The following is a 19,548-nucleotide window of genomic DNA, read 5'->3' as shown; positions in this document are numbered from 1 at the left end:
ATGGAGGGCACAAGGAGAAGGGGACGAAAGAGGACAAGATGGTTGGACAGTGTTCTCGAAGCTACCAGCATGAGCCTGACCAAACTGCGGGAGGCAGTGGAAGACAGGAGGGCCTGGCGTGCTCTGGTCCAGGGGGTCACGAAGAGGCGGACACGACTAAACGACTAAACAACAACAACAACAGCACCTTAATGCCAGGAGGGGCTGCATTTGCTCTTCTGCTTCAGGCAGCAAAATGCTTGGGGCCAGCCAGGGGCCCTCTTCTTAGGTGAAGGGCATCTTCTCTAAGCCCCTGTAACTTCCTCCTTCAAAACCCTTGAGAAGGATTTCTAGGTGTCAGGAGGCAATTCCTAACCATTAGCTCTCATTCTAGGCTTTTAGCATAACCGGGAGCTGTGACTTGAAGAAGTATTACGCTCATTCTGAAAAAGGAAACATTGCTTCATTTTACCTCAGTTTTTCTCCATTGGAAGGACATCTGGGGAAAGGGGGTTTCTTCCCCCAGGTTTTCTGGTCCATCCCCCTGGCCTGGGCCTTTTTGTCTGAAATTGCTAAGCAGCAACAGTTAACAAACCTGGGCATCAGACTAAGCAAGCACATGAGTCCATTATGGTTAGAGGAATTATATTTCAATTGCAGCAATTGTTTCTAAGTTTGCACCTTTACACATATGTTACCATATGCAAACTGGTGTTCTCTATTCAGTAATGCTTAACTGACATTTAGAGAAAATCTCTCTGAGCTGCCTATCTAGGTACAGAGGCGTTTACTTTGGATTTTACACACCATGATGGAGTGGGCAAGCTTCATCTACATGTTCTGCAGCCTCTGTTTTTATCCAGGGCAATAAAACATGTGCGCTTTCCAATATATGTTTTCGGAAAACACACGTGATAAGCCAGAAGTAAAACTACTTCTGTACCAGTTTGAATTCAGAACTGCATTTGTGCCCAACATTCTAAATACTAATGTAATTATATTCAGGGTGTGCAGGGCTGAAACCAACAGGTGTTTGAAACCAGAATGAGGGGGGAGGGGTGTTTGCTTCTAAGCCTTTCAGAACAAACCGTTCTGAAAGCTGTAAGGTTATTCTTGCCTCAGCTATCAAACAGAAACATGGACAACCTACCCAAAAAATAATAATGCAACAACCTAATCTTACCAGAATCTAGTTATCAGTGAAGCTGAGAATCCCTATGTGGGCTATATCATTTAAAATACAGGTTGGAGATTGTGCAGCAATGCCCCTGAACACAATTGCCCAGCAGACACAACATCCCTTCCCCATAGAAAACTGGATTTCAGAGAGAGTGGTTCTAGCCTAGTTGTCATCCTAGTTTTCTAGCAGCAAGGAGATTTGGGGGGTGGTTTTTTTGGGTATGGAGAAACATTGTATGTGGGGAAGAAATAAGATCCCCATCATACTGAGAACCAAGACCAAAACTCTGTTTTTTACAATAAGAAAATGTGATGTTTCTCTTGAAGGGAAAATTAACACAAAACATACAGAAGTCAGATATTTCTGCGTTATAATCTATAATACACATTTGGGTTTTCCTACACTGGATACTAGAGTTGTATCCTTACTGAATACACAGCTGCACAACTGACTCCCACTGACTGTATCCTTTGATTTGCAGTCCATTTGGGCTGCCAGATTTTATGCATAGCTACAGCATATAGATTTGTGTAGGGTTTACTCCTTAGCTTTTTCTTCTCCCAAATATATCCCACAAGGCAGTGGAGGTTTAGGATCAGAGATTTCCTTCTGGGCTACCTTCCCAGGTTGATGAGCACCATATGCCCCTCACTTCCAGCATGTGCAGAAAATGACTTCTTGACCATTGGATCCACTCTTGGTCTCGCCTGTCCCATCCACAAGAGCCTGTCTTCGCATGCAGGGGAGGTCCCTAACTCACTGAGGGTTTGAGGCCCATCAGCTAACCCTCACCTGGTTTAGCCAGCCAGTTGAATCTGTTGCTGGGGCGTGGTCCCGGAGGAATGCTAACAGCTTCAAGAAGCCACAGGTGAGAGTTGAGTGCAGGATGGGGACCAAAGGTGGACAACCAAACCCAGAAGGAGCATGATGTGTCCACCACCAGAGGTACTACCCCGCAAGCACCCCATACACCCCAGGGGGTGATATGTATACAATAAATGAAGTAAATGAATAATGGATTAGCAGGGACCAATATTAACTTAGGGCACTATTGTTGTTTTTATTCAGGCTGCTCTGGAATTAATGTCTCATAGGCCTGGATGGGAGAGACAGTTTTTTGTGAAATCTAGGGCACTGTGGACACCTTGCCAACAAAGGTCCGTATTATTAAAGCTATGGTTTTCCCAGTAGTGATGTATGGAAGTGAGAGCTGGACCATAAAGAAGGCTGATTGCCGAAGAATTGATGCTTTTGAATTATGGTACTGGAGGAGACTCTTGAGAGTCCCATGGACTGAAAGAAGATCAAACCTATCCATTCTTAAGGAAATCAGCCCTGAGTGCTCACTGGAAGGACAGACCTTGAAGTTGAGGCTCCAAGACTTTGGCCACCTCATGAGAAGAGAAGACTCCCTGGAAAAGACCCTGATGCTGGGAAAGATGGAGGGCACAAGGAGAAGGGGACGACAGAGGGCGAGATGGTGGGACAGTGTTCTTGAAGCTACCAGCATGAGTTTGACCAAACTGCGGGAGGCAGTGGAAGACAGGAGTGCCTGGCGTGCTCTGGTCCAGGGGGTCACGAAGAGTCGGACACGACTAAACAACTAAACAACAACAACAGGGCACTGTGGTGGTCATGTTAGTATCATCTTAATCAGGGCTGGATTTAGGTTTGATGAGGCCCTAAGCTACTGAAGGTAATGGGGCCCTTTACATGTCCAGCTGTCCTTTGTCAACAACCAATTGTTGCTGTTTTTTGTGTTGAATATATGCTATATGGTAATTTATGGACCTAAGAGGTATTTAAAGCCATTTGCACATGTTGCCCTGCAACCAGTCCATGCAGAATGTAGGCACCCTAGATATAGAAATGAGCAAACTGGTGATATTTTAGGGAGCAGGCTAGCAGGCGGGGCGCATTATGTACATCATAGAAACCTACACAACACAAAACACTGTTGCTATATGTAGGTTTTATTTTATTTGTTTTTTATCTTATATTTTGGAAATGTACATCCAGGGGTTTTTTTTCTTTAATTTTTTTGGGGGGCCCCCAAGAAAGTGGGGCCCTAAGCTACAGCTTGTTTAGCTTATACGTAAATCCGGCACTGATCTTAATGCTTGTGCTAGGACCAGACGGGAAGCAGCTTGTGCAGTCTCCACCTGATGCTACCTGTGTAAGGAGTTAACAGCCTAGCTGGTAGAAAAAGAAGTCACTACCCTTGAGAAGTCAACAGCCAAGCTGGTTCCACATCTTTATCCAACCTAAGATACTAAAGAACTAAAAGGATATTAAATAGTTGGCATTTGAACTGGGCAAGGGGTGCTGGGGGGGATTATAAATTAAGCTGCCAATTGAAAACCCCTTAATGTGGGGGGGGGGGAGGAAGAACAACAACAGTCATGTTTAAGTTGACAGACTTTATTTTTCACCTTAAGGAAACCAAAATAAGATACGCATCGGTAGCGCTCCGAAAAGCTGCTCATCTGGCAACTGACATTAGGGTTACAATTTAAAGAAATCCATATTTACCAGACGTGCGTGGAAAAGGTTTCTTCCAGTGTAAAGAAATGCTACTCTTAAGATTATAGTCCATTTCAACTTTGAGTTCAGCGCTGCGGGGGGGGGGGATCTAAATTTTGCCTTGTTGCTGCAGCCCCACTTAATACGATCCTTTTTTCTGTTCCTCCCCCTCCCCCAAGACACAGCCATGTGAAAGGAAGGAATCCTGCAGTTTGTAGTCTTTACATTAAGAGTAAGTATGTGCCTTGCTCTACAGGCAGATCAATGTATAGGCAGAAGAGCACAGTCAAGAAGCATTCAGGCAGTCTGAAATTACTCAGCAAAAAATGTGTAGAATGGCCAAAAGCAATTGAAACTGACAAGTCCTTGGCACTCAAATCTCAAGCCCTATACGTCCCCCCTTATCCGTTCTGTTCAACTACTACTTCACACAAGGCGCTGCTGCCTTCGAACAGCCAGCGACATCTGCATTGCTTCAGATAGTGTTTATCTCTGTGTTGCAGAAGTAGCAGTACTAAGAGTAAGAAAACCCTCTGCCCTCTTGTTTTGAACAATTAAATGAGAAGGGGACCAAGAATCATTCCACATTAACTCAATGCCATCCAAACACAGTGTGTTTCCCAGGTAAGTATTTCCATCACGATCCCACGCCTAACCTTAGCTTAGTTTCCTTTTGGGGAAAATGTACAGAAAGTTCGCCTGTTAAATAGGTGGCCGGCCTTTCAACTATAGGAACACTATATTGCCCAAGAGGTTGTTGTTGTTTTTCTTTTACTGCCTTTTGAATCTGATAGACAAATTTCAAGACTTCTGCTGGGACCCACTATTTGAATTTCCCATACCTGTGACAGTTCATCAAAACATGGATTCCTTTAACTGAAGTGCAAATTAACATTGCCAGCCATAACACTGATCTTTTGCAGTAACAATGTGAAGGCCAGGATTGGGGGAAGGGGACATGTGTTCCCCCAATTTTCAATCCCCCCCCAGGGTTTTCCATATCTCTAGTCTATACCATGTTCCCTTTTAACAGCACTTCTTTGCAGGATCCTTTCTTAAAGACAGTCTCTTTAAGCACCTCATGTGAGAATGCACCCAATTATATACTTTGAGGCTTGCAGGGGGGGGGCACAAAACTGACCTTTGGCCAAAAATATCATTTTTAAATAAATGATTCTTTAAAAAATAATAATTAATGAACCCATTTTTCAAGGGGAATCCCCCTGAAACAAGAAAATCCATGTTATAGAAAACCCTCTTCCAGCCCAGGCCATCTGCAAGCTTGGAACAATTATTTCAAGTGAGGTTTTTTACCAATTTGTCTTCAACGATACTGCTGTACTCTACAAATCCCTAACTATGCACACTTACAAGCCAATGGTACAGTACATAAACATAAAGTAAAGCCGTCCCGGTTTCCTACTGATCAAACTTGTGACATCAGAGACTTAGGAACATCCTGCAGTTTCAGCTGAACTCCGGGGGCAGGAGTAGTCCATATTTCCCAGGCAGGTCAATCCAAGCATCAGTGGAAAATAATATATTAAACTTAAGTTTCATAATTACCATATATTTTCTAGTACTTTGCTTTTTTTAAAAAAAGCTTGACTTGGGTTCTTAGAATTTCTGCGTCATGTAATTTAGGATAGCCTTATTTTCTTTAAACTAAAAGGGACAGTTTTGGCAGACGTCATTATCCTCTCCAAACTGAAATTCATTCTTTCGTCCTGCTACAGCAGCAATGAGTCAACTGCTAATTTAAGACTTTCTGAGGGGAAAGAAAATGGCTTCAGTCCTGTATACAGTTCAGAAGCTGCTTCTGTCCTATTGACTTTGAACAGCCTAATGACATACAGGACTGTAGCTATGATCTTCCATAGTCATATCAGCCTAATCCTCATTATTTGCAAAGATAACTTAATTCAAACTTCAGAAGACAACATGGCATGGAAGCAATCGAGCAGTTACTACTTCTCAGGCTTTGTCCCAACAGCATCTTTCCATCTTCAGTTTTAAGAAGTTTTGGGGAAGAACATTAGGACAGTTCACCCAGGGAGAGGAGAGGAGAGGAAACTAGGAAAGATGAGGTCCACTCTATGGGTTGACCAAGGCTACTCAAGGAATGAGGAAAGAGAACCAGGAGCCGTTCGATTGGTGTGAGGCCTAGTTGGTGAGGGGGGCTTTGAAGAAGAGGAAGCTCAAAATCAGTTACAAGGCAGCCAGGTGGGATGAGACTGGCCATACGTATCTGCAACGTAGTAGCTGCTGAAGTTTGCATCACTGGTATATGGAGCTGGTTGATAATAGCAGGTGACATTGGTGGCATTGGGGATGAGGTTTTGCTCTACCAGCACTCTGAGCGCCAGAAGGGAGATGAGGTTCAGTATCTGCCTTCGCTCATGTCCCATGAGGCACACCGTACTCTCGTTGACTACTTCGCGCAAGGTCATTAGGTAGTCATATTTGCTTCGGTCCTCTTCGGCAAAGTGGTTCAGGAGGTATGTCTCCAACTTGCGTTTCTGCTCTAGAATGTCTGGGAAGTCTATGAAGAACCTAGAACACATGTAACGCTCCAGGGTTTTTATCTCCTCTTTGTCCATGGGCTTGAAGTCCCTCACAAGCAGATTGCTGTACTTCAAAAGACCTCCTCCTCGGATCTCCTCAGGGTTCTTGGTGGCTATCAGCCTGTTCTTAAGGTGATCCAAGGCTGCCTCAAAGTCACCATACATGCTTTCTCCAATCACAGTCGGGTGGAAATGCTCGCACATTGGGTTCTCTGAGCAATCATAGAAGAAGAGCAGAGAGTCTAGTATTATCTGAAAAGAGTCCACGCTAAATTCAAACTGCCGCCTTATACGATCCACAAACTTGAGCTCTACATTCCTGCCATGCTTGTTGAAGAGAGAGATTAGACTCCATCGGTCAATATCGGTGCACACCTTCACCAACTTCTCAATATACGCTTCCTTAAGGGTCATGGGGCTAATTTTTACGGTGTTGACACCTTCAGGCAAGAATTTTAAGAGGGACTGCAAAACCACGTCTCTGACCAACTGGAACTCGGCCTCACTTGGGAGACATACTTGAAAGATAAGGTCTAGATCCTTACAACCCAGTCCATTGTCTTTGACCAAGACATGACCTGCCACAGAACCATTCAGACGGACGTCGTGCACCTTAATGTTTGCTTCACTTAGCCTGCGGCGAACAGTTTGGACAATATCCTTCAGAGTTATTTTCAGAGTCGGAAAGTTGCCTCTTCCGTGAATTGGCACCACCTCGGACAGGACCTCATGAAGACGACTGACCTGATCCCAGCTGAGCACACTGCGGGACAAGGAATCAGCATTTGGTCTGTTGTCTGCCATTGTAGATTGATCTTTTAAGTAACTAAAAAAAAAAAAGGGGGGGGGGGAGAACATGTTAATCAGACCGTCCAGTTACACCAACAGGGTACAGCAAATATGAGAGACTGCAGTTGGTTCGGGAAGCCCTTCATGGAAAGAGCTAGGAGCCTGGCAACTTATTCTGTGCACCACCAGACTTGCTGTGGTTCATAGGTTCAGTCCTAGTCGCCCAGGTTGGCTCCATTAATACCAATGGAAGGATGGACTGTGTTGACCTTCCTTTGAAGTCAGTTTATCTGCAGTATATTCTAAGCTTTTATATTTTATCTTCCAAGCTTTCTAAATGTTCAAAGCAGCAAATGCAAGTACTGCTCATCTGTTGTGAGGAACACCTTCCCTTAAAATACTCTGAATATAGAATAGGGGTGTACCTTAGATTTATGGCCTCATTACCTTTTCTGTCTGCCCCCCCCCCATTATCCCACACCACCACCACCCCTCCCTCCCTCACCACACAAATACCTATATTCCGGGTTTAGTTACTATGGCTGAGTTCTTTGGAGTTTGAGCATTCTCTACCACACAACTACTGCACAAGGGCAGTTTCTAGAGAGTCCAAGTCAAGGATCCAGAGCTCATTAATTTACTAAGATGCAGAAGTTCACATACCACAACATCTTGACAGGAAGAATACCTGACAACACAGAGAGAACCTGTCCTCTTTTCTCCCAAACCCTATTTTATTATAATTTCTTCCATGTCCAACTTCTGTATGGTGTTGTTGTTGTTTTGCTCCAAATGTTGCTTTTAAAACATTTGAAATATTTTAAAGAGGGAAACTGGTGTTGGGTGGGTGCCCAATTAAGCTCTCCAAAGGACCTGCTACTTGGAAAAAATATATTTCAGTATCCTTGTTGCCAGTCAGACGATTAGACTCTGACTTGGGCTTGGGCACTGACTGAGGACAAAATCAATATACATGCTAAACCCTCTCCCCCTTCACAGGTGCAGGCACAAGAACACTGGACATGCAATTCACACGGACTGCCATTTTACATGCTACTGCTAGTTTGAACCAACCAATCCAGCATGTCATAGAGATGAGGCTTCACCAATGTGTACTGTAATGGCAATGCCAGAGAGGTGTGTTCAGGCAGTGATCCTTTGCGCAAGGTTATAAGTACTTAGAAGCACAAGGAAATGCAGCTTTTCCAATACTTGGCAGCTGAACACAGGGGAGGTAGAACAACTGTACACCCAACTGTGGCTTGCAAGTCTTATTTAAAGGTAAAGGGACCCCTGACCATTAGGTTCAGTCGTGGCCGACTCTGGGGTTGCGGCGCTCATCTCGCTTTATTGGCCAAGGGAGCCGGCGTACAGCTTCCGGGTCATGTGGCCAGCATGACTAAGCCGCTTCTGGCGAACCAGAGCAGCGCACGGAAACGCCGTTTACCTTCCCGCCAGAGCGGTACCTATTTATCTACTTGCACTTTGACGTGCTTTGAACTGCTAGGTTGGCAGGAGCAGGGACCGAGCAACAGGAGCTCACCCCGTCGCGGGGATTCGAACCGCCGACCTTCTGATTGGCAAGTCCTAGGCTCTGCGGTTTAACCCACATGGCTAATTGAGGCAGGGGGAAATAAGAGCAAGGAAGAAACCGTAATCTCTATATGGTGCTAGGTACACAAATGGGGTGCCTTTCCCTGCCTCTTAACCCCTCCCAGTCACACCTAGGAATGGCAACAGTTCTCTATATAGCCAGACCCTCAAAAGAGGGCTGGTTAGCAGCCGAAGCAAAAGGCTAGCGAGACCCAGAAACAAGATGCAGGGGAAACTGGAGGCAGACTTCTTAGGAACAAAAAGGGGAAAGCCAAGAGCCTTACGGCCCTGAGATACCAACATATCAGTGTGCACGCTGATAATTTCTGTTCACAACCAGGCAAGTTTCAGAACTCTTTTCAGGGCATTTTCGAAATTAGAAAAACGAACAGGAACGGAGCGGCAGGTGCTTTCTTAACTGCCATGGTAAAACAAAACAAAACCCTCACACACCTACAAGCTTTCTATCACATGTGGCCTGTGCCCCGTGGGAAAAGGAATCAAAGTTGGAAGGGGCACCCAGAGTCATCTAGTCCATCCCCACATGCAGGAATTTTAACAGACTGTCCCTCATCCAATTTGAAACCATACCAGACCCGGCTTAGTCTTGAATGTGTGCTGGCAGTTTTATTGCTGTGACAACCAAAGGTAAAGTTACATATTTCAACCAGACCTAGTGATAGGACACCCAATAACAACATGGAAACTTTTTCTGGTGTTTTCAAGGCAGTTTTGCAATTTCTTTGTAATTAAGTTTGTACCTCCAGCAACTTTGGGAGCGTCCCAGGGGTTCCCCACTCTGATCTAAAGACAAGTACCCATCACGAACTTTTCTGGGTCTCTTCTACACCCCCCTTTTCTATTTAACTTGGTGTGAAGAAAAGATATATGCAAGGGGGCTGTGAAACGCAAGAACTTGCTTACGATTTTTAGCTGACCTTAAGACACCGTCACTCCTGGGGCTTCCTCCCCCTTAAACAGGGGGGAAACTCCTAACATTATTTCGTGCGTTTACTCAGAAGCACGCCACAGCAATTTCGGTGGCACTTACTCCCAAGTAGATTGCATTTAGGAAAACAAGCCGCGTCTTGAAGAATGCGTGTCCCAGCAGAGCAAGGCGTTGGAATGAGAACAGACCGCATACGAGTGCAGGGACGGTCGTGCGGATGGGAAGACCCGCAATTTCCCATGCTTCCTCAATTAAAAACTCCATACAAGCAGGAAAGCGGAGCGAACCAAAGGGCAAAAACCCACGCAGCCCCGTCTTTCCCCGATGCGCTAGCTTTCTGCTTGCAGGGAGCGCGACTTAACCGGGCGCAGCAGCTGGGGCTGGGGGGGGGGCTGGCACCCAGTAGTAGCGCTCGCGTCCCTTCCGCCATCCAGGTTTCCTGCCATTTATTTGGCATATAGAGGCTCAAAGGGGGGTCGCACCCCCCAAAAACACACTCTCTGTTCCCTGTGCCAAATGGGCAAAGCTCCGCTTTCAAGCTCGTAGGGGGAGCTTTCCTCCGGAGAAGGAGAAGGCGAAAGCGGAGCCTCCCTGCGCCTCTGCGCTCCACTCACCAAAGCGCCGCAGGCTCCTCTCCAAAACGCGCAGCAACAGCAGCGGCGGCCAGAATTTTCTTGCGGGGGGCGCCCTGCGTGCCTAGCTTTATAGGGACCCGCCTTCCATCGGGACCCCGCCCCGCCAGCCGGAGGCGAGGGGAGAAGCTCCCTCCTCGCGTTCCTCCAGCCCAGATCAATTGACTGGGCGTTCCTCTTTCGCTCCGCTGCCAAGCTGGTTTGAAGCCGGAGTAGAGGCTGAGTTGAGATCGGAGTAAGCCAAGGTGGAGTTGGGTTTGGGTTTGTTTTAAAGGAAGGCGCACCTCTGAAATGCAGCTCTTTACATGAGCATCCCCACCGGCAAGCCAGTGGCCTGAGGTCTTCCCAGCATCCACGCTTTCCCCCAGGTAGAGGATGAGACTGCTTCTGTTTCCTGGAGTCTAAGCAGTGATTGGGTTGCCACGAGAAGCAGCAAACATCGGTGGCTGCCTTTGGGATGGGTCGAGGGGAGCGCATGCCGCAGGAATTTTTGATAATTCATGATTCTGTAAATAAATAGATACTTTTCAGCTCCAATCTGGGGCTGCCCTGCAGCCAGTCATCCTATGAAATTAACCAGCATCACTTTATATGACTTAAGACTTACTCAGGCACCAGATGGTTTGTACAGGATACTAAGTGCTTTATTAAAGCCGGGAAAAACTCGCAGCTTCTATTTTTAAGGGCATAAATGGCTGATAACGAGAAATGGAGCGGAGGTTTCTGGTTGCACACTCGTGAACATAACTTGTGATTGGTGGCGAATGCACATTAATTGAAAGAGGAGGGGAAATGATTCCCCAGGAAGAATAAAAGCCTGTTAAAATGTGTGTTACTTCAATTGGGAAGCCTATCAAACTTCCACCTTTTACAGTTTTTCCGCTGCTGCAAAATGCTAGACTCTAGAGCAAAAACCAAACAAACCAAAATTCTTTGCCAGACTTATTTGAAAGACGAAAGAAAGAAATACTCTGAGCGAGTGCAGTTTAGCATTTTAAACTCACTTTAGCCACAGCACATAACAGGTATAAAAAGGAGCATGCTTCTGCTACCCTGATGCTAAACACATTTTCATGTAGGAAAAGATATGTGTTTAAAATAAAATAAAAGTTCATTTTTTTGAGCTGGAAATGTTGGCAGGTTCAAAGGTGGTGTTATGTAGCACTGAATTGCTTTGATGTATGTATGTATGAATGACACTGTGCACATACTCATATTAAAAAGGAGTTCTTTATTTCAAACATGCCAATAAACAAGGTGGTGAACTTATTACAGAAACAGCAGAAATTCAAACAATGACCGCTTTTGTCATTAATATTTTTATTTGTTGAAACTGGACAATAACCATAACAAAAGAGTTAAAGAATTAAAATGCAAGTCGTTTAAAATTGTTGCTTCGGTTGCTATGTATAGATTGCTCCTCAGTGAAGAAAACAGATAGCACCTAAATAAGCAGCAAAGGGGCAAAATTAATTGCTGTTTCTTAACCTGATTTCCAGGTACTCAGCTGTCAAGTTATGTCCTTTTTGCAATTTGGGGAAATGATGAGAGATTTAACATTCTTGACTTCAAGAATGTCAGCTATACATGTGGCCAGATAAAACAATGTGATACTTGAGTTTTGGTGTGATAAGAAATCAAGAACATCTCTTTAAGTGTATTTATAGTCCAATCCTACACATGTATGCTTACTCATAAAGGTAATGGTAAAGGGACCCCTGACCATTACATCCAGTCGCGAACGACTCTGGGGTTGCGGCACTCATCTCGCTTTATTGGCCGAGGGAGCCAGCGTACAGCTTCCGGGTCTTGTGGCCAGCATGACTAAGCCGCTTCTGGCGAACCAGAGCAGCGCACGGAAACGCCGTTTACCTTCCCGCCGGAGTGGTGCCTATTTATCTACTTGCACTTTGACGTGCTTTCGAACTGCTAGGTTGGCAGGAGCAGGGATTGAGCAACGGGAGCTCACCCCGTCGCGGGGATTCGAACCGCCGACCTTCTGATTGGCAAGTCCTAGGCTCTGTGGTTTAACCCACAGCGCCACCCGCACCCCATGCTTACTCATAAGAAATAGCTATTGTGCTCAAAGGGGCTTAGGTTTGCAACTCTCAGTCTCCATAGGACCTGCAGGAGTGCAAGCCTTTACATATCTTCGCAGATGTAAGCCCCACACAATTCCTTGGTACTTACTCCTAGGTAAATGATATATACAGGATGGCAGTCTTACTCCCTAGAAAGTGTTTTTGGGTTGCAGCATAAAGGAAAGAATACTCTCCACTTTGCAAAATCTCCCCAGTCCATTAGGAAGATAAGGGACGTGGTGGATCTCAACTTCTATAACTAACACACATACAGAAGCAAAGAAAGCTAATGTTGGTCCTAATACATTGCCTTATAAGTTCTGACTCTAAATTCTCTCCTCTCTTCCCCAGTGATAGCCAGAATCCCCCCAACCCTCTTGCACTTTCTCACTCCCCTCTCCTTCCTTCCCTGGTTAACAGGTTATTTATTTCTTTATAATTATAGTTTGCAGTTGCTGGCAATGGAAGAGTGCGCCATAGCAGGGTGGGTAAAGTCAAACCACTGGAGAGTCACAGCGCCTGCTGTGGCTGTAGATGAGAGAGACATGTTTCATTGCAGGTGAGGCAGATGAAGGCAGCCAGTTTCGCTGATACAGATGCGTTTCTTTTTTCCTGCACTCCTCCCAGCGGTCATTTCCAGCGGGTTTAAAGTAAGAGTGTAATTTTATTGTCTCATCTTCATTTTGTAAACCACTTTGAGGGGTTTTGTTTTTAAACAATGAAGCGTGGTATAAAGCTCATGAAATAAGTGAATGAATGAATAAATGAATGAATGAATAAATGCATGAGTGAATAAATAAATAAATAAATAAATAAAGTGTTAGTTTTAAAGGTACCATGAGACTTGTCTCTACAAACCCATTGCTACCACTGTGCAATTCAGCCTAACCTACCTCACAGGGTTGTTGTGCAGATTAAATGAGGAGGGGGAAGCTATGTGCACCACCTTAAGTTCCTTGGAGAGAAAAAAAAGGTGGGATAGAAATGCAAATAATAATAACCATAATTAGATTTATTTTATATAAAAAAAAATGCTTCCAGGAATTCTGGGGAAATTAAGCTGGCAGTTGGCTGGGTTGCTGCATTGGTTTGTGGCTAACTCGATAACAAAATTGGTGGAGGAGGAAGGATGTGACTGTGATCCTCTGATGATGTCTCAGGCTAGATGCCCCATCGCCTGTTCCAAGGTTGTTGTATGGGGGCCCATGGGCTGTGAGAGCCATTGTTCTAACTGCAAAAGAAGCAATTGCCTGGCAACAGCTTGTCATAAACTTCTAGAGGACAGCTGAACCCTCTTGCTCTACAGGTAATAGAAGAGTCCTATAGGTGGCTGATGAGCCTTTAAATTTGGAAGGATACTGCTTCCTTGCAGCTTAAAGGTCATGGGGCGGGGCAGGGCAGGGAGAGGACCTGACTCCCAAAGCAAGCATCCTTAGGCACATATTAAAGGTAAAGGTAAAGGGACCTCTGACCATTAGGTCCAGTCGTGACCGACTCTGGGGTTGCGGCGCTCATCTCGCTTTATTGGCCGAGGGAGCCAGCATCCAGCTTCCGGGTCATGTGGCCAGCATGACTAAGCCGCTTCTGGCGAACCAGAGCAGCACACGGAAATGCCGTTTACCTTCCCGCCAGAGCGGTACCTATTTATCTACTTGCGCTTTGATGTGCTTTCGAACTGCTAGGTTGGCAGGAGCAGGGACCGAGCAACGGGAGCTCACCCCGTTGTGGGGATTCGAACCGCCGACCTTCTGATCGGCAAGTCCTAGGCTCCGTGGTTTAACCCACAGCGCCACCCGCATCCCTTTATCTACATCCAATTTCCCCCTTCCTATAAACCAACCCAGGGTAGGTGAAAAGTGCATTCCAATGCATGACTTAAAGTAAAGGTAAAGGTACCCCTGACCATTAGGTCCAGTCATGGCCGATTCTGGGGTTGTGGCGCTCATCTTGCTTTATTGGCTGAGGGAGCCGGCGTACAGTTTCCAGGTCATGTGGCCAGCATGACTAAGCCGCTTCTGGCGAACCAGAGCAGCGCACGGAAACGCTGTTTACCTTCCCGCCAGAGTGGTGCCTATTTATCTACTTGCACTTTGACGTGCTTTCGAACTGCTAGGTTGGCAGGAGCAGGGACCGAGCAACGGGAGCTCACCCCGTCATTGCGGGGATTCGAACCGCCGACCTTCTGATCAACAAGTCCTAGGCTCTGTGGTTTAACCCACAGCTCCACCCGCGTCCCTTTAGAAACGGTGTAAAAAAAAGTGGGAAGGTATTAGCTAAACTAGCCCCACAAGCACTACAGTGGGGAGGGGCGTGAGTAGAATTTAGACCAAAAAGTGCTGATCTCTGAGTTATCAACAAGTATTTCCGAACCTAATTTCTTTTAACAATAGCATCAAGAAAACACTTATTTTCCCCTTTCCTAAATCAGGCTATTGGAACAAAGGATGTGGTGTAGGATTGGATTTTTGTATGGAAGGACTGTGAGCTTGTCTGCTGCTGACGACAAACTCCTGGCCCAAACATATGCCCATTGGCATCCTGTTCCTTAATTCAATGCCCACCCCTATTCTGGCACTTACCAGCTTACCTCCTTTCGCTACCCCTAATTGCTGTGTAAGTCATCTAACCCAATGAAGTGTTACGGAATATTCAAAAGCTTGCATGTTGTTTTATGATATTTTCGTTTGTCTGATAAGTACAGTGGTACCTTGGGTTAATAACTTAATTCGTTCTGGAGGTCTGCTCTTAACCTGAAACTGTTCTTAACCTGAGGTACCACTTTAGCTAATAGGGCCTCCCGCTGCCGCCACGCAATTTCTGTTCTCATCCTGAAGCAAAGTTCTTAACCCGAGGTACTATTTCTGGGTTAGCGGAGTCTGTAACGTGAAGCATCTGTAACCCGAGGTACCACAGTATATCACTGTAATATGGATTTTGGATTCCTTTTCTGATTTACAGGATCCCCCCCCCCCCAATTTGCTACATCGTTCTAAGGATGAATTATAAAAGACGACTTCCACGATTTATTTGATTCTTAGATTATAAATTTTTTCACATTAAACAGAAAAGGTAAAACAAACAGGATTCATTTATTTTATTGGAGTGTGTTATCCCCACCGCAACTATATCTGCATGCAACCAAGGGCAGGACAAAGCAGTAAAAATGTAAATTCTGTTACAGAAATGACAGCGGTGGGAGAGTGTGGATGAAACCGAGAAAGAGCTGGTATATTTGGGGAAGGGTTGAGAGCAAACTCAGTAAACCAGACTGCTGGTTACGGATGCAGGTGTTGAGTAAAACGAAAAGGGAGATCAGAGAAAGAAACAAACACAAACTGAAAAGCTTTGGGTCTGCAGAAGGAACGCTGCTTTTGAACATAAGACCTTGTTGCAATGGTGGAACCACATGCTGCAGCCACCTACCGTATTTTTTGCTCCATAGGACGCACCTTGTTTTAGAGGGGGAGAACAAGAAAAAAAAATCTCCCCCTCTCTGCTCAGCGCCCCTTCAGCGAAGCGGCAGGAGAAACAGAGCCCCTTCCATTTCTCCTCCTGCTTGGCTGAAGGGGCGCTGCGCAGCTCTCCCTCTCTGCTGAAGCCAGGAGAGTCTTGCTCTCCCCGGCTTCAACGAAAGGAACCTGAAGCCTGTGGAGCGCAGCGGGAACTCGCGCTGCGCTCCACAGGCTTCAGGCGGCTATCCCTGAAGCCTGGAGAGGGAGAGGGGTCGGTGCGCACCGACCCCTCTCGCTCTCCAGGCTTCAGCGAAAGCAACGCGAAGCCTCCGGAGCACGGAGGGAGCGCTCCCTCTGCACTTCGGAGGCTTCGCGTTGCTATCGCTGAAGCCAAGGAGCCTGCATTCGCTCCATAGGACGCACACAGATTTCCCCTTAATTTTTGGAGGAGAAAAAGTGCGTCCTATAGAGCGAAAAATACGGTATATATCACTGGAGGCCAAAGATCGAAGTCTCCATGTGCTGTGATACTCTATTTAATGGATTGTGTCTGGTTCACACACAGTGGTCACCAGGCTAAGAGGCTGCTGCAACAATAACAAACAAAGTGGATGGTGAGAGGTGGGGAGGTGCTGAATTTTGGCATCGCACAGAGCGTCGCTTAAATTTTAAAGTCCAAAGTCCGCCACTGAGATCAGGAAGGTGTTCTGATTGATGCCTACCAGTTAAAGCAACAGCAACAACAGAATGACCTATCCTACCTGAACTAGGCTGCTGAAATGCAGAAGGTTAATCAGGGGGTGGACTTTTTTTGTGAAAGGACAAGCTCTCTGCATGATTTCAGATCTTCAGTCTTCCTGATCAGTTGGCATCTTTCCTGAATCAAATGGCAAAATAGTCCTTAGCCACCAGGCAAACATCTTTAGGAAGAGAATTACATTTTTGTATAAAGAGAAAGGGATATATAGTTCTTGCCAGAAGACTCGCCTCGTTCTTTTTTAAAAACAAAAATTGATTTTTATTAAATTTTCCGTTTTAACAATCCAATCAAATCACATTAAATATTCCAAATTATACATATACATATCAAATAGTCCAAATATTCTGCCAAATTATAAATTTTTTAATGGGACGTTCGGAGGGTTCTGATCTTCTCATATCTCTACGGCTTTTCATAGTCATTTCCAATGGTTCCTCTAATTCTTCCAGTTGTTGACCTTCCTTCTTTCACTCCCACAAGCGAGTTGAAACAAGCAATGATGTGTTTCTGTGTGGATTTTATGCCTCGTTCTTTTTTAAGGGCAGTTTCGAACCACTCAGGGAAAGGAACAAAACACTAACTTTGAGAATTTGGAAATAATTGTAAGGACCTCAGGCAAACTCAGCTGCAAAGTGAATATGGACTTGTCTGAGATGCTTTGTAAATGTTCAGGATGCAAAAGTATCGTATTTTTTACTCTATAAGATGCACCAGACCATAAGATGCACCTAGTTTTTGGAGGAGGAAAACAAGAAAAAACAACAACAACTAAATCTCAGAAGCCAGAACAACAAGAGGGATCGCTTCGCAGTGAAAGCAGCAATCCCTCTTGCTGTTCTGGCTTCTGGGATAGCTGCACAGCCTGCATTCACTCCATAAGATGCACACACATTTCCCCTTTAGGAGGGGAAAAGTGAGTCTTATAGAGCAAAAAATACGGTATGTTTTGGAGATGTCTGGAGGCTTCTTTAGCAAGGAAATTGGGTTCCAAAAGTGGCCACAGAAGGAGATCTAAAGGAAGCCCTACTATTGGTGGGGTAGGGAGTGAGAGAGGAGGCATATTGTCAGGGTTTTTTAAGGGCTGGTCATGGAAGGCATACCTGAGAAGAAAAAGCCCATTCCCATTTATAAGGCAAGATGTGTCCTGGAAGACCATGAGCATCTCATGAGGCAAGGGGTGAAGACACATTACACCCCCACCCCACCCAACAAGACCTTTCAACAGAACATGATGATTAGATCAACCCCTCCATCTATCCCTTGAATGAAGTCTGTTCTGGGAGTGATGGGGTTGGTGGTGAGACCATTTTTTGTCCCACTGGTGCTCTCTAGAATGGAAGGGACAATGGCCAGACTGCTCATAACTCCCAGACTGTCAGAAAGAGACCTAGGTAGTGCCAGATTTAGGGCAGTATGGGTGGTTCCCCGGCACAGGGCACTGAGTCGAGGGGTGCAAAACTGAGAAAGTCCATGATTGAGAAGATCCGTTTGGGGGTGCCAAATTTTGGGCTTGCTCATACTACCAAAGATGGCCAAAGTCCACCCCTGTCCTAGGGTTCGGAGGACAAACTGTAAGGCTTCAAGATGCAATAGTCCAATGTATCTTTGATCCATTTGAGGAATTCAGGGATTATGGTTTCCCCTTCAAAGGTAGGAGGAGAATGCTGGTCACCTCACAGTGGCTTTCTACAGCATCCCCCACCTTTTGAGGCCAGTGGGCACATCTGGAATTTTGAGAGAGTTCTGTGGGCTCCAGTATTCCTGGTTGATATCATAGAAATGCCTGAAGAACTTTGTTAATAGAGAGGCTACCTTTCCTTTCATTTTTTAAAAAATTGTTCCACTTATTTATACAAAGAGCAACAATCAACAGTCAACAAGCTTACTACCTGAATCCCCAGAAGAAGCACAAAGTGTCCATTAAATTACCCTAGATCAAACTTTTTAGTCCTTTCTTTCAGTTTTTAAATGAAGATTTCATTCCACAAGTTGCAATGTGCTACTGGACGCCTGTAACCATGTTCTATCAATATTGCATATGTAAGAAAGCTATGCCAAATTGATTGAAAAGTAGCGGTTTCATTGTCTCTTCGACTCTCTTGGACAGGGGCTGTCAATTTGTCCATTAGTTTTAAGCCCTAAAGTTGTAAGATCCAGATCTCAAACAGGTCTACATTTAGCGTCTTCCAATACCTTGCGATAGTAAGCTTTGCTGCAGTCGTCAGCTGAGTAATGAGATCCTTGTGGGAAAGTTGTTCGACAGTTTCTGAATGGTATGATAGGAGTGTTATTTAGGATCCAAAGGGGTATCTTGTTTTGTGATAAGGGCTGCTTCATGAAAAACTTTTTTTCCCCAAACACAAAGACTTCGGGGCATTGCAACCACATGTGAATAAACGAACCACACATAGCTGATATGTTTTTAGTCATTTTAGTTTTGAAAAAGGGAATATATACAATTGGTGCATGGTTTTGAGTGTGTTTTCCTGGATTCTTACGGAGACAGATTTGAAGGGGCCTTTAGCCATATTCTGCTTCATAAAGTATAATCTAATGGCTCGCCCAGATCTTATCCTTATTGTGCTTTTAAAGTTGTGAGAGGTGACAGCATTTGAGAGTTCAGTGCTCCATAAATTTGGGAAACAAGACCTTTACCTAGTGAATTATAAATGAGCACAATCTTTTCAAAAGGAGTCAATTTATGTTATAATGTTGATGTTTGGACTCTTTGTTGACTTAGAAAATGCCAGACCTGGTATATTGCAAACGAATTACAGTGCTACCTCGGTTTTCGAATGTCTCCGTTGACGAACATTTCGGTTTTCGAACGCTGTAAAACCAGAAGTAAATGCTTCGGTTTTCGAACTCACCTCGGAAGTCAAACACGCCACATGGCTTCTGTATTGAGTTTTCCATATTGAGGCTTCCGTACTGAGTTTTTGGTTTTCGAACATTTCGGAACTCAGATGGTCTTCCGGAATGGATTACGTTTGAAAACCGAGGTACCACTGTGCTTGATACTGCAGTTAATTTTGCTCAGGTTCTG

The 19,548-nt window shown here is 45.1% G+C and overlaps 1 protein-coding gene across 1 annotated transcript; it reads right to left on the bottom strand.

Moving 5' to 3' along the window:
- Positions 1 to 4,671: 4,671 nt before the first annotated feature.
- Positions 4,672 to 10,342, bottom strand: TENT5C (terminal nucleotidyltransferase 5C). Its single transcript, XM_083420421.1, has 2 exons — positions 10,192 to 10,342; positions 4,672 to 7,072 (listed from the first exon to the last, which is right to left on the bottom strand). The coding sequence occupies exon 2, from the start codon at positions 7,048 to 7,050 to the stop codon at positions 5,887 to 5,889; it is 1,164 nt and encodes a 387-aa protein (XP_083276547.1). The 5' UTR covers positions 7,051 to 7,072; positions 10,192 to 10,342; the 3' UTR covers positions 4,672 to 5,886.
- Positions 10,343 to 19,548: the final 9,206 nt, after the last annotated feature.

The sequence above is a fragment of the Podarcis tiliguerta genome (assembly GCF_965153285.1).
Source record: "Podarcis tiliguerta genome assembly, chromosome: 17".
Taxonomy (NCBI): Eukaryota; Metazoa; Chordata; class Lepidosauria; order Squamata; family Lacertidae; genus Podarcis; species Podarcis tiliguerta.
The sequence above is the reverse complement of the archived record's forward strand: the minus strand, read 5'-3'. Positions and strand labels throughout refer to the sequence as shown.